This window comes from Phytophthora cinnamomi (genome assembly GCF_018691715.1).
Source record: "Phytophthora cinnamomi strain GKB4 chromosome Unknown Contig71, whole genome shotgun sequence".
In the NCBI taxonomy this organism is placed as follows: Eukaryota; Oomycota; class Peronosporomycetes; order Peronosporales; family Peronosporaceae; genus Phytophthora; species Phytophthora cinnamomi.
In genome coordinates, this window is record NW_027151004.1 from 446551 (window position 1) to 460434 (window position 13884).

The 13884-nt window shown below is 55.0% G+C and overlaps 6 protein-coding genes across 7 annotated transcripts; 1 reads left to right on the plus strand and 5 right to left on the minus strand.

Moving 5' to 3' along the window:
- Positions 1 to 654: 654 nt before the first annotated feature.
- IUM83_14730 (uncharacterized protein) lies at positions 655 to 2316 on the minus strand (the record flags this gene model as incomplete). The annotated part of the gene is made up of 3 exons (XM_067939498.1): positions 655 to 1449; positions 1516 to 1719; positions 1810 to 2316. 3 exons carry the CDS (start codon positions 2314 to 2316, stop codon positions 655 to 657), a joined length of 1506 nt encoding a protein of 501 aa, XP_067786140.1.
- A 468-nt stretch (positions 2317 to 2784) lies between these two features.
- IUM83_14731 (Sulfatase protein) lies at positions 2785 to 4229 on the minus strand (the record flags this gene model as incomplete). Its single annotated transcript, XM_067939499.1, has 3 exons — positions 2785 to 3570; positions 3636 to 3842; positions 3918 to 4229. The coding sequence occupies 3 exons, from the start codon at positions 4227 to 4229 to the stop codon at positions 2785 to 2787; spliced, it is 1305 nt and encodes a 434-aa protein (XP_067786139.1).
- A 215-nt stretch (positions 4230 to 4444) lies between these two features.
- Positions 4445 to 7675, minus strand: IUM83_14732 (uncharacterized protein; the record flags this gene model as incomplete). Its single annotated transcript, XM_067939500.1, has 6 exons — positions 4445 to 5230; positions 5316 to 5516; positions 5596 to 5948; positions 6740 to 6899; positions 6982 to 7188; positions 7265 to 7675. 6 exons carry the CDS (start codon positions 7673 to 7675, stop codon positions 4445 to 4447), a joined length of 2118 nt encoding a protein of 705 aa, XP_067786142.1.
- Positions 7676 to 7838: 163 nt separating this feature from the next.
- On the minus strand, positions 7839 to 9326 carry IUM83_14733 (uncharacterized protein; the record flags this gene model as incomplete). Its single annotated transcript, XM_067939501.1, has 3 exons — positions 7839 to 8627; positions 8716 to 8925; positions 9009 to 9326. 3 exons carry the CDS (start codon positions 9324 to 9326, stop codon positions 7839 to 7841), a joined length of 1317 nt encoding a protein of 438 aa, XP_067786141.1.
- A 301-nt stretch (positions 9327 to 9627) lies between these two features.
- Positions 9628 to 10483, plus strand: IUM83_14734 (Anthranilate N-benzoyltransferase protein 1; the record flags this gene model as incomplete). Of its 2 annotated transcripts, none has more annotated exons than XM_067939503.1 (2): positions 9628 to 10129; positions 10428 to 10483. In XM_067939503.1, the coding sequence occupies 2 exons, from the start codon at positions 9628 to 9630 to the stop codon at positions 10481 to 10483; spliced, it is 558 nt and encodes a 185-aa protein (XP_067786135.1). The 2 variants fall into 2 exon arrangements, with proteins under 2 accessions (XP_067786135.1, XP_067786136.1); XM_067939502.1 differs by lacking the exon at positions 10428 to 10483 and adding an exon at positions 10307 to 10321 and having other exon boundaries at positions 9628 to 10230.
- A 1819-nt stretch (positions 10484 to 12302) lies between these two features.
- Positions 12303 to 13850, minus strand: IUM83_14735 (Omega-hydroxypalmitate O-feruloyl transferase; the record flags this gene model as incomplete). The annotated part of the gene is made up of 1 exon (XM_067939504.1): positions 12303 to 13850. One exon carries the CDS (start codon positions 13848 to 13850, stop codon positions 12303 to 12305), a length of 1548 nt encoding a protein of 515 aa, XP_067786134.1.
- Between the last annotated feature and the right edge of the window lie 34 nt (positions 13851 to 13884).

Below are 13884 nucleotides of genomic sequence, written 5' to 3' on the forward strand. Positions count from 1 at the left end.
CCGTAGCCACGGAACGCTTAGACCAGAGGGAAACGCAGAGTACATTCGAATGTATACCAGTGCGATTGTATTGACGTGCTGGTCCATCACATTGCTACGAGTACATGTAGCAGCGATACCATTGTATGGTATTGTATACAAGGTACATTACTACAAAAGGTGTCACTAAAGGAGATAGAACCTCTGTGAGATGGAGTAGTAGGGCGCTGAAGGAGCACCCTGCAACCGCGGACTTCCCTCTCCTGCCATGGATACGTCTTTACTGTTGTCGCTGTCAAAAACGTCGATGAACCGTTGGCAAGCGCTTTGTCAGCTTCCTGTTCTTGGAGCGGTACCTTGACCTCACGAAGGCTGCGAGCCATCTTACCGAAGGGATTATAGAAGTAGTATAGTGGTGTACGTTCGGTCTGCGTGCTTGTTATATGTACGAGTTTTATCACAAGGTACGTTTGATGCACGAATCCTTCTACAGTATTATGGTGATTACGGTTCTCTGCGGATGTCTTGGAATTAATAGGTAAAAATTACGGACGCAATTTGGATTTTCCCCTTAAAAACTGTGTTTTCTGAAACACAGAGTTTTTTTTAGGGATCAAACACTTTCTACGCGTTGAAGTACTTTGACTACTTAGTAAACTTACTGGTTAGAACAGTCTAGCCATCGATTCGCCAGGTGGGTGGCCCGTGGTTGGGTGGGCCCAAGCTCTCCATGATGGTATTGTGCATGTTTTGGCTCCAGCGATCCATGTTCTCACGCAGCTCGTACCACCCATCCTTCCGGACGGGGAACTTCGGGTGGCGTAGGCGGGAGTGAGACCACCGTGTCAGAACCACCACATTCTCACTAACCTCACTCTGCTTAGAACGTCGAGTGTATGAACGCACCTCCATCACGGTGTTGACGTCCTTGCGGATCCGTTCGGCTGGTCTGTACGGGTGCCTTTCATCCTCGTCCACAAAGTCAGCAACGATAAGTCCGTAGTCATCTTGCTGGCCCGGTCCTGATGCACCAAAGTATTCAGAGAACACGACGGTGTTGGACTCCATGTGAAGCCCCTTGCCGGTCAAGGATACCAAACGGTTCTGCGTGATGCCTTCTTCACTGTTGTCGTCATCTTCTCGAACTGTGAGGTGGCCCATTTTCTCAGAAACGCTGATCTCGATGTTGCACAAGTAGTAGACCACCAGATCGAACACTTGCTTTACGCTGTGGGCGAGCTCGAACTGCGACGTGGCGAAGCGAACAGCCCAGTAGTCTCCTTCATCGCTCTCGAAACGGTAGTCTTCAGACATCGACTTCAACGGATTCAAGTGGGAGAGTCGACGGCTGAAAAAGTCGCGAGCGTCCTGTAACTTCAAGGACTTCATTGAGCGCAGCGCTCTCTTTCTCGACAGTTCGTCTTTGCCTAAGCTGATCTTCCTCTGGATAGGACTTCCAGCTTGAATATTCTGCAAATACAGCGAAAGAACAGTGAGAATCTGAAAATATGCGGAGTGCTCCTACACTGAACGTACGCATGCTGCGTAGCCCGTCATCGCCGCCTGGATCTCCACAAACGTCTCCTGGTGTTTCCTCACAGCGTTGTGCAGCACATTAGAGTACAGACGTCTGTCCTCCTCGTTCTCGTCGTTCCTATCAGGAGCGAACGCGCGCCGCTGCAGCTCATCCATCTGAGCCTGCAGCTGAGCCAACTCCACGCGAAGGTGATCTATCTCTTCCTATGCATCCGTCAAACAGCATAAAAATGAGTAACCAGATCCCTATTGACCAGTGATCCGCCTCAAACAAAACCAGCCCAGTCGATGTACCTTTCGGATCGTGTGCGTCGCCTTGCGGTAGCCTCGTTTCTTCTTCCGTCTAACCACCGGCAGGACCTCCTGCTCCTCGTCCCCGTCTTCACGGTGGTCACTGCAGTTGCTCTCTTCCTCGTCTTGGGCCGCCCTCTTATTGGTGCGACGGACCACCGCGGCCGACTCCACCGCCTCTGGGGAGCTGCTGCCCCATTGGGCGTCTGGGGGGAGGGAGTCCCAGCTCCTCATTGCAATGGCCTCGCTTCCCGCCTGCCGACGCCGCTTGGCAGCCGACAGATCTACGCGGTAGTCGGTGCGAGGCATCACCGCCATTGAGGCAGTCACTGGGCCGAACGCATTGGCGGCGCGCAGCAGCGGCAGGAACCCTCCACCTCCTCCGCCTGTTGCTGCAGACGAGTGCCAATTGTGCTGCAGAGCGTTGGGGCGCAGTGGGGAGGCGGACGTCGACGACGACGATTGGTCCGCGTCCGTGCGCGGCGAGTTGATGGTGGAGGGGCTCTCCATGGGCACAAGTGCGCTTGCTCGTTGGCAAGCAGGGCAAGTTGACGACTGAGGACTGAAGAGCGATTACGTTTGCCCCAATGAATCCTGTTTAATATGGTACTCAAGATATACAGGGTCTGTATATAGTGATCTTGCGGAGCTTGTCAGCTACATTACTGTAAGTAACTTTATTCTGATGTGATTGAGTATACTAGTATTGGCGGACGTGGCCTGGTTTGATTTTATTTGGTAGTTGAGGTTTTGAGACGGGAAGTTAAACGGCGTTTTTTGATGGATGAAGATGAAGGACCGCGCCATCGATTATTATTGCTGTCGTGTGGGTTGCGAATCTCTTGTGGTCAAATGGCGACGCCAACGACTGCAGTCTTACTTGACTTGTCGTATCAGTGAGCAAGATTTCTAGCTCTCACGAGAGCCACAACCAGTCGGCGCTTTGCTCCGTGTCAAGGAGTTGGCCTCTCCCCTTGATTACTCGCCCACGAGGGCGTCGACGTGCAGGTCCTCCACCAGGCTGCGTTGCATCGTCTTGCCGAAGAGATCCACCCGGTCACGGAGATCGTGCCAGTCCTTAAGCTCCACGGGGAACTGCGGGTGGTGCAGCTTGTTTTGCACCCACTTTGTGAGCACTGTCATGCGATCACCAGGTTTCGACGAGTCGTTGCACTCGCGGATCTCCATCACTGCGACGACATCTTTTCGAATGGAATTACCCGGCTGATAAGGGTACTTTTCGTCCGAGTCAGCATAGTCCATAACAATCATGCCGTAGTCACCGTCTCCGTGGACGTTGCTGTTGCCGTTGCGGTCGTCGCGCTGATGAAACTGGGCGAATGTAATCGTGTTCGACTCCACCTTCAGGTCTTTGATCGTCGTTGACACCAGGCGATTTTGCGTGATGCTTTTCCCCCCATTGTCGTCGTCCAAGCGAACTGTGATGTGGCCGATTTTCTCCGAGATGCTGATCTCGAGGTTGGCGTAATAGAACAACAGGAGATCGTAGATCTGCTTCACGCTCTGGGCATCTTTGAACTGGGAGATCGTTAGCCGCTCAGAGAAAAAGTCACCGTTGTCCATTTCGAAGCGTCGACCTTCATCGCAGATCTTTCGTAGATTGGTATTGGGCCGGCGCAGCTGCAAGAAGTGTTCGGCCTTGGCCATTTTGTTTACCTTCAGCGCCCTTAATATCCGTCGTCGCGAATCGCGGTCTCTATTCAACACAATTTTATCGTGCAACGGAGACCCAGCTCGCGCGTTCTGCAGAATACAGTCGTAAGCCCAAACTGAATAACCACCGAAGAATCGGGGCAGGCTTCACGTACACACATGGAGAACTCCGACATGATGCAGGCAACCTCACCGAACCGCTGTTGGTTTGCTTGGACATCATCGCGCAGTTCACGGCCAACTTGAATGCTTCTCGCCGTGTCTCGATCCACTTTTCCCATCGAGGCCATCGCTTGCTGTTTCAAGCTCTCCAATTGGGCACTCAGCACCTCCATCTCCTTCAAAAGCCGCGCCTTCTCCTCCTGCAGCACCACCAGCACAAACTCGCGTTAGATCGCGCGGCCACATATGTCATAAGGCACAAAACCCTCGCCAACCTTCCGCACGACGTGCGTCGACTTCCGGTGCTTCCGCTGACGCTGGGGTTTGGCCTCGTGCTCTTGCGACGTGTCCGACTTGTTGCCACCAGCCCCAGAGCCCTTGCCGTCGTGAAGGCTTCCTCCTCCGCACAACCCCAGCACCTCATCGAGTCCAGCCGGGCTGGTCGATGCGTGTCTCTTCCCCAGTGCACCAGGAGCTCCGGCCCGCGCCTCTGTCGCTTTCTCCGCCGCTCCGTCCGAGGTCTCCGTGGTAATTTCCATCTGCAGCCGCCCGTCCTGCGAGGACGGGATGCCCCAGCAACGATCCATCGCTCTCCTAGCGCACGCTCGCCCCAAGCACCAGCTTGACCAAGTCGATCGCTGAATCGCGCTGGCAGGACCGTGCTGATCATACCGTTACGTCTCACTTGAAGGTCGGCTGCGCGCAATCCGTGCGCGCAATCCAAATCCCGGTTAAGTACGCACACCTGCATCACGACTAGCAAGAAAGGCAAGTGGTACTGTACGGCCATCAACCTTCGTCATTATGAGTGGGGGTGGAGGCTCTCGACCAATGTGCGATGTAGTAGCTGTCCCCAGCTGTCCATGGAGTGGCGGAGCTCCCGCCAACCTTCGACGGCCATGGGGAATTCGGGTCGATGCAGGGTGTTCTGCACCCAGCGAGTCATCACGACGACCACTTCCTGCTCTTCGTCGCTGCCGCTGTCTGCTCTTGGACGGTTGTACGCTCGCACTTCAATTACGCCGTTCACATCCTTGCGGACGCGTTCCTTGCTCCGGTACGGGTAGCGCTCGTCGACGTCGACAAACTCCGACACAACGATGCCGTAGCCGCGATCGGCGCATGGGATGTCGTCGCGCTCGCAGAACTCCGAGAACATGATCGTGTTCGACTCCATCTTCATGCCCATGTTGGTCGTCGTGGACATCAGGTAGTTCTGCGTAATGCCCTCGACGGTGCTGTCGTCGTCGTTCTCGCGGACAGTCACGAGGGTCTCGAGCTTCTCCGAAACGCTGATTTCCATGTTGCTGAAGTAGAAGATCACCAGATCGAACACCTGCTTCACGCTCTGCGCGCCTTCGAATTGCATGATGGCGAAGTGGGCTGAGGTAAAACCTCCACTATCTGTTTCGAAGCGCTGGTCCTCCGTGAGAGACTTGCACGGATCGAGATTCGAGCGGCGCATTTTCAAGAAGTGCTGGCCTCTCTCAATTTTCCGTTCTTTCATCGCTTGCAGCGCCTCGTGGCGAGACTCGGAATCCTTCTTGAGGACAATCCTCTCTTGCAGTGGCGTTCCCGCTTGGATATTCTGCACAAGACAATGTCATTTCGTCAGTCATTCCTTTATTTTTCGTAAGCGTCCACCAACCCAACATCGCAGCACTAATACGTACACACAATGTGCAATCTGACATGATGCTCAGTGCTCTACAGAACGTCTTCATGTGTCCCTGAACACCTTCTCGCAGAATCTGTCCGCGGGACTTGCGCACGTATCGATCTACCGGGAATGTCGGATCAATCGCCCGCTTCTTGAGCGCCGCCATCTCCTGCTGCAGAACCTCCATCTCCTTCAGCAGCCTCTCCTTCTCCTCCTACAGATCCCAACACAGTCGCAGCACCGTCAGTACTGCAACAACACCATCCACCCGACCACCAAGTGTCCATTGGTACCTTTCTGATGGTGTGAGTGCCCTTGCGGTGCTTCCGTTTGCGTTTCGGCCTCTCGGTCTCCGCTGAATCTGCGTCGTTTTGTCTTCCATCCACTTGCTTTTCTTCCAGTTCTGCCTCTGCTGGCTGCTTGTAAGTCGTCTCAGTCGTGTCCTTATCATGCCTCGGGACTACTAAAATGGACGCCCACGACCGCGTCGGAGCGCCGTTGTCGCTCAGAGGAGACGAAGTCGTGGACGACGTACTGGACGACGCCGCTCCAGCTCGGCGGAACGCGCCGTCGTGCTGCCCCACTGACGGCAGGCGCTGCATCTGCGAAGGTGGCGAGTCCTGCGTCTCAATGCCAATCTCGAGACCTGTCTTTGCCAATCAGGTGGCTGATGGTTGAGACACAAGCGAGCGCTGCTTCCATGCAGCGTGCCTGAACATGGGGCTGTGGACCATTGTCACCAGTACAACATCAACTACGCTTGCTGGCCGACACAAAGCATACTATCCTATGGATACATGTAAAACTATGAATTTGCTCGCAGATTTTCGGCAATCGTACGGTGTAAAGCTCGCCCCCAGAGATCCATGTTGTCGCGCAGCTCATACCATCCGTCCGGGCAAACGGGGAACTTGGGGTAGTGCATTCGGTTCTGGACCCACCGACTCAGGACGACCACCGACTTGCGAGACGGGGGGCCTCCTGCCACGCTCTTGGGGTGTTGAGGAGTGAACTCGCGGACCTCGAGCACTGCGTTCACGTCACGTCGAACGCGTTGGCTCGGAACGTACGGGTGGCGCTCGTCCTCGTCGACAAAGTCGGCGACGATCAATCCATAGCTGCTGTCGGCTTGGCCGTTGCGTTTGTCAGCACTGCGGTCGAAGTACTGCGAGAACATCACAGTGTTCGACTCCATCTTGACGTCCTTGTGCGTGACGGACACTAGTCGGTTCTGTACAATACCCCGGTCATCGGCGCCATCGTCCTCTCGGATTGTAATGTGGCCAATTTTCTCGGAGATGCTGATCTCGATGTTGCAGAAGTAGAAGAGTAGCAGGTCGAAGACTTGCTTCACGCTCTGCGCGTCTTCGAACTGCGTCACTGTGAAGCGGGTGGAGCAGAAGTCTCCGTTCTCTGCCTCGTATCGGCGCTCCTCACCCATCGAATTGCACGGGTCGAGATTCGGCCGCCGTATCTGCATGAAGCGCTGCGCCTTCTCCATCTTTTTCGTTCTAATCGCCGACAGCGTATCGTGTCGAGACTGCTCGTCCTTCTTCAGGTAGATCAAATCTTGCAGTGGACTTCCAGACTGAATTGACTACAGAAGAAACAGCGGCAGGCGACCCAGCATTAATCAATGATCCACGCACAGAGAGAAGACCGAAGCCGACAAAACCTACACACAAAGTGTACTCCGACATGATCGAAGAGAGCTGGCTGAAGACCTGCTGGCGCTGCTTTACGCCTTCCCGCAGCGCCCTCGCAGTCTCGAGCTTCTTCTTCATAACCTCCTCGCCCTCATTAATCAGCACTCTCGTGTGGCTCCTCAGCTCCGCTATCTTCGCCTTCAGCTCGTCCACCTCTTTCAACAACCTCTCCTTCTCCTCCTGCACCGACAAAAGAAACAACCATCAGCATACAGAGACTCTCCACTTTCCTCCCCCTCTCTCCTGCTTTCCTCACCTTCCGGATCGTGTGCGTGGCCTTCCTGTACTTCCTCTTGCGTTTGGGCTTCTCCTCCGCCGTCACCAGACTAGCCGCAGCGCCCTCCACGCCCCTCTTCTTAGTCCCAGTCCGCCGCTCTCCCTGCTGCTGCAGCACCAGCCCCCTCCTCTCCATCAGCGCCACCCACGGCTGCGCGGGGTCCACCACATCCGCAGCTGTGGACGAAGAGGAGGAGGACAACGGAGACGACGAGTCGTTGGCATTGGCACTGTACGTCCTCAAGGACATCCCCTGTTTCACGGGCAGCCCGCCCAGCGGTGCGAACGCGGCCTGCGCCTGCGGGAAGCTCGGCGCCAAGCCGCCGTTGAGACGAGGCGGCGCGCGTTGCCCCGCGGCGTCCAGCCGGTCGAAGAGGTCGCCGCTGCTCATGCTCGTCAATGATGGCGATGTCGTCCCGAATGAACAAACTGGCTGGTAAACATGGTGACGGGCCCATGTACCGCCATTTTGGTACATGGATTATGTAGCCATGTAGGATGAAACGCGACTGGCGAGATGCACTTGGTGCAGTATTTTGGCAGTTATTTTTTTTTCATCTACGACAGCAGACTACAGGGGAGAGGCGCTCCATCATGGTGTGGTGCAGCGTCTGGATCCAGCGCTCCGTGTTGTCGCGCATCTCGTGCCAGCCCGTTTGCGGGATGTCGTACTCGGGGTGATACACCTTGCTGTGCACCCAGCGAGTGAGCACGACGACGCGGCCCTCGCTCGTGTTCTTAGACCTGGTGCGCACGCCGTGCTTGATCGGGTACGACGTGAGCTCGAGCACGGCGGAGAAGTCGCGGCGGATGCGCTCGTGCGGGTGGTACGGGTTCAGGTCGTCGTCGTCCACGAAGTCAGCCACGAAGATGCCGTACCCGTTCTGCGAGCCTGCGTCGTGGTCGCCTGGCTCGTACCGGGAGAAGTAGACCGTGTTCGACTCCATGCGCAACCCGCCGATTGTAGTGGACACGAGTCGGTTCTGAGTGATCCCCGGCGCCATGTTGTCGTCGTCCTCGCGGATTGTGATGTTGCCCAGCTTCTCCGACACGCTTATCTCGATGCTGCTAAAGTAGGCGAGTAAAATATCATACACCTGCTTAACGGTGTTCTCGAACTGCATCGTCGAGATGTACGTAGCGTAGAAGTCCCCGTTCGAGGCCTCATAGCCGTGATCTTCTCTCATGGGTTTCAACGGGTCCACACGTGGTCTCCGGTTATTTAGGAACTTGGCACCATCTTCCAGAACCTTGCTCTTCAACGCCAGCAGCGTAGCTCGTCGAGAATGCGTATCCCTATGTAAATGGATCGGGCGATGAATCGGACTGCCAACGCGAATATTCTGCCAAATCACCAAAAAAAGATGCGAGAAAAAAATGCCTCATCAGTTTCCCTTTCCAGCAGCAGCAAAAGAACTGGAGCAGACTTACAAATAACGAATACTCCGACATGAGCGCGTGGATCTTGGTGCACTCGAGCTGCTGCTTCTGGATCGCCTGTCTCAGGACGCGGTTGGCGCTCTGCATCTCACTGGGTGTGCGCGCCTCCACGCCCACACACGTGGCGAACGCCCGTGCCTTGAGCTCTTCCATCTTGGTGTGCAGCTCGGCCAGCTCCTCCAGCAAGGTGGCCTTCTCCTCCTGCAATAAAACCCACGACCTCGTCAATAAAACCCACGATCCCCCATCGACCCACCCACCTCCGAAAATATTTTTTGCCGCACTTTTCGAACATTGATCGTGGACTTGCGGTACTTGCGCTTGGGTCGCTTCTGCTGGACTTGGGGCGCTGGCTCTCCGCACTCCGAGTTGTCCTCTCTCAGCTCGCGCTTCTTGCTGCACGCTACGGGGCTGGAGTCAGCGCTGGGTGACACGAAACTATTTCGGACTGGGTTTTTCGAGTCCGCCCTGGGTGACGGCGCCCTGTCCGTGGCGTCGTCGTCGCGCATCTCGTCCATGGACGCCAGCCACTGCGTGGCCTCGTCCGTCACGAGCCTCGTGGGGGACTCGAGCGCCTCGGGGGCCTCCACGTCGCCGCTCATGCCGACCGCAAACTGAGGTAATAAAACCAGCGGTGCTTGGAGTCGAAAGGCAATTTTCGACACAAGTTGATGGGTAATTCAAGCAAATCGCCGGGAAAAGAAACCGGAACTAAGCGAGTCTCAACTTGTCCATCATCGTGATGGGTGGGAGCGTGGGTGTTTCGACTTGAGTTCGACTACCACTTTACCGATGGGAACTCCTCCAGAGTGTTCGGTGTGGTCTCTAGTGTTGCCGTAACAATGAAGTGGAAAATACCAGTTGAGTGGTCATTGCAGTATTCAATTTGTACTGTTGGTGACAATGAATGCGGCGACTGTGAAGGTGACGGGGGAATTGTCGCTGCGGTGTGCGGATGAGACGTCGGTGCAGAAGCTCGAGTCGCCTGTGCTGCTAGGGCCGCTGGACCACGTTGCGCAGAACTTCACACCTATCACGGTCGTGTTCGTGTACCGTCGGGAGGGTGGGGACTTGGTTCCGCTGGACCGACTTCGGAAGGCGCTGAGTCGCCTGCTCGACTACTATCCGCATCTCACTGGGCGCGTTGTCATGGACCCGAACGACCGCACGCCGCGGATTGAGCAGCTTGGAAAAGGGGCCAAGTTGTTTACGGCGGAATGCAGCCAACCGCTTGCGGCGTTTGAGGCGGTGGGCGACGACGACGCGCCCAGTTCGCTGCCTCGACTCATTGTTACCAATCTCCCGGATGGTGGTAACGCGTTGCTGCCGTCCTTCGATCCGACCGAGGCGGGGCTGACACGCGACCCGATCCTGGCAGTGCAGCACACACGCTTTGCGTGTGGAGGTGTGTCGATCGGGTTTTGCCTTCGACACATCATTTGTGATGCTTGCGGGTTTTTCCAACTCGTGCGCGACCTGGCTGAGCTGTATCGTGGTTTCCGAGACGTCGGTCTTGGGGATTCGGACTGTGACAATTCCGTGGAGCTGTCGAAGCCGCCTCACATTCGATCGTATATGGCAGGGATGTATAAGATGAATAATTATGGCCGACAAGAAGCGCTCAAGTTAAAACCGACTGGTGTCAGGGTGCTACCCTACACGGAAAATATGTCCAGTGATTCCGATATTGGTGAAGCGAACAGACCAATTCCTGCGCCTATCATCGGCCGCGTGCTTCGTTTCTCTTCGCGAGAGCTAGCGCCTCTCAAGGCCGAAGCGAACGATAGCAATACAGGCAGACGATTGTCGACCTTCTGTGCTTTAACGGCTCATATATGGCAGAGTGTTTACCATGCGCGCACGAAGCTGTATGAAGCTCAAGGTCTGATATCAACTGAGATCGCACGTCAAGTATCGTGTCAGCTTCTGGTGCCGATAGACTTGCGCACGCGGAACCAGCTAGCAGAGCTACCCCCTCGATACTTTCCTAATGCCGTATTTTCTCCGGTATTTGCGCTGCCCACGTCGGAACTACTGAACGCTCCGCTATCTGTGATCGCTGCATCAGTTTTTGCCGGAATCCAACCACAAATACCTATGAAAGTGAAGAACACGTTGCAATGGATAGCAGCGCAGTCCGACAAGAGCCGAGTGTTGCCTTGCTTCAATTACGAGCAAGAAGGGGTGCTAGTTACGCAGTGGAGCAAATTCGACATGTATCGGGGAACTGAATTGGACGTTGCGCCGACACTTGTAGCTCAACCGTTCACGCCACTCTCTCTTTACAACGGTTTGGCATACTTCACCGCTACAGAGGACCAGTTAACTCACGCAGGCCAGTCTACTGGGGTTCAACCAGACAGTATAGACGTTAGTCTCGCGCTTAGTAAACCGGTCTGGGACATAATCGACCGAGACGAGAATTTCCGACGTCATCGCGAGTGGGAAGCGATACGAGTTCGTAAGTTGGTTCGCTGAAGTGTCTTCGTCGTTTCCACATTATCGAAGCTACTACGTAGTATAAACCTTCAACGGAGTTGGCACGAACGTACAATCAAGCAGTGTTTCTCAAAACAAGATTGGCTGTCTAAGTCTCTTCCTGAGGCTTTACCGCGCTCCGTATCCACACTAGAGCGCACCGAGTTGGTGGGCAACGAGATTTTTGCAAATACCATCAGGCAGCTGAAGAAGTTGGTCGTGTGTACCCTGCTCCACAACCGAGTCACTTGGGTCATGGTAATCAAGCCGGCACTTCGAACCGTCGAAAAGCGGTGTGCAACAATGATCGATGTCCACTGCTTCAGCGCTAGCAATTGGAGATGCTTGCACCACGCGCTCACAGCGCGCTAGTTGCCCATCAAGCAGCAATACCGCGGGGTCACGAAGAATGGCGCGAGCGAAGATAATTCGTTGTTTCTGCCCACCGAGACCTGGACACCTTGGTCGCCTACATCCGTGTCAAACCTACCACTGGCGCCGACAAGAGCGGCAGTCTGACCTCGCGAGATCTTAATATTTGTGCCACCCTAGCAATTGTTAATAGCTTGGTACGGGTAAATATGCTTCTGTTTTACGGCTAACCGAAATCAAAATGTCGGTCATCCATGACTGTCTGAATGAAGCCCCCGGCCATCCACGGATATCCGAGTTCTGTCTCGAGTTGGTACGGATACGGCCAGCCCGATTTTCAGCGTTTGCGACCTCTGGTGCGCACTCTCCCAAGCAGCAAAACTTCCTTTTGGTGCCGTCTCCAGTCCACATTGAGATCGCGTCGTTTAGGAAGAAGAAAACAATAGTCGCCAATCCAGTTTTGCAATAAAAACGTGGCTCCATGGCTGCCCAACTGCTAGCAAGTCCATGCACAAGGTATAGTATGTAGCTAGCAGACTTAAAGTTACAGTAATGTGCCACTGTTTTGTTCAACGGAATAAGCTGTTTGAATTTGAGAAAAAAAATGTTTGGTAACCAAACCAAAAATATGATTGTATACTAAAGGAGTATTCTTCGTGCAATAACGATAGTGTTCTTCGTTCATGCACAACGAATACTCTTTTATACTATCATTTGTTTAACGCTGCTTACCATCCACGATGTTGGCGGAAACGTGCATCGTGCTCAAGAATTGCCCATACCGGCTCACTCAGCGCCAGACTAACGTCGATACTCCCTGTTGTAGCTACCTTGGAGCACTCAGACTGACCAAGCTGGTCCTCGGTGGCCATGAAGTACATTAACCCGTCAGCTAGCGAGATTGGCGTAAATGGTTGAGCTACAAGCGCTGGTGGGACATCGAGCTCGGTGCCTCGGTACATGCCAAATTTGTTCCACTGGCTCACCATCACGCCGCCTTCTTCGTATCGATAGCGAAGTCTCACGCGCTGCTTGTCGGGTTGTGCAACGATCCAGCGCACATTCTGCTCCACTTCTACTGGGTCAAGGGGTTGGACTCCGTCATGAACTGCAACGGCAATGATAGACAATGGAGCTGTCCGTAGCTCGGAGGCACATAGCGAGAAAACTGGACAGAGCACACAGTTCGGGAAATACCGCGGCGACACATTAAGCTGCCCTCGTCTGCGCAGGTCGGCCGATGCCAGGAATTGGCGTGGTACGTGCTGTTCCGCCTCGCTTGGACTCGTACCCCGAGCTTCGCATAAGTGCACGCGCGCGCGATAGATACTCTGCCACAGGTGAGCGGCCAGAGCGCAAAAGGTTGACACTGGACGGCCATTATTCCCAGCATTTGCCTCAGTCTTGATCGCAGCGAGTTCATTGGAAGAGAAGCGCAGCACCCTACCGATGATAGGCGGTGAGTTTGATGTATCGCCCGTTTCACTGCTCGCCGGCGGTAGTAGTTCAGGAGCGAGTTCGAAAAGCGTCGGCTTAATTTGAAGAGCTTGGTGCTTCTCTTCGAGTGACATCTGCAGCCCAGCCAAGTACGAGTGGATATCTGGGGCGTTCGACAGCCTCACATCCGTCGATCGACCCTCGTCGAGGTCTTGCAATCCCCTGTACAGCTCGGCCATATCCCTCGCGAGCTGAAAGAACCCGGCGGCATCGCAAACGATATGTCGGAGACGAAGAGCGACCGACACCCCGCCGCACGCGAAACGAGTGTGCTGTGCTGTCAGGATCGCGTCGCGCGCCGCACCAGCCTCCGTTGGGTCGAAGGGCGGCACTAATGCGTTGCCCCCACCAGGTAAATTGGCTCCCATCAGCCGAGGTGCTGAGCCCGGTTCGTCGTCTTCAGAAGAGCTCTCGAATGTTTTGAGTGGTTCACTGCATTGTGCAACGACCAGTTTCGCACCTGCTCCGATCTGCTCGATCTGCGGTGCTTGGTCCTTCGGGTTGATGACGATTCTACCGGTCAAGTGCGGGTAGTAGTTTAACAGGCGGCTCAGCGCAGCTCGAAGTCTGTCAACGGGGATTAACTCGCGGGTTGCTTCGGGCTTCTGACGGTACACGAAGACGGCGGCTAAGGGGATAGAGAGCAGCGAGCGCTGGTCCAGAGGGCCGAGGACCACTGGCGAGCAGACGTTTTGGAGGGCGGCTGCGTCGGCGCAGTGCAGCGGGAACTCTGCCGTCACAATCACGGTCGGGTCTGAGGTTGTCAGTGACAGTGCCATGGTAGCGAAGGATCAATTTGGAGAGTGCCTGCCA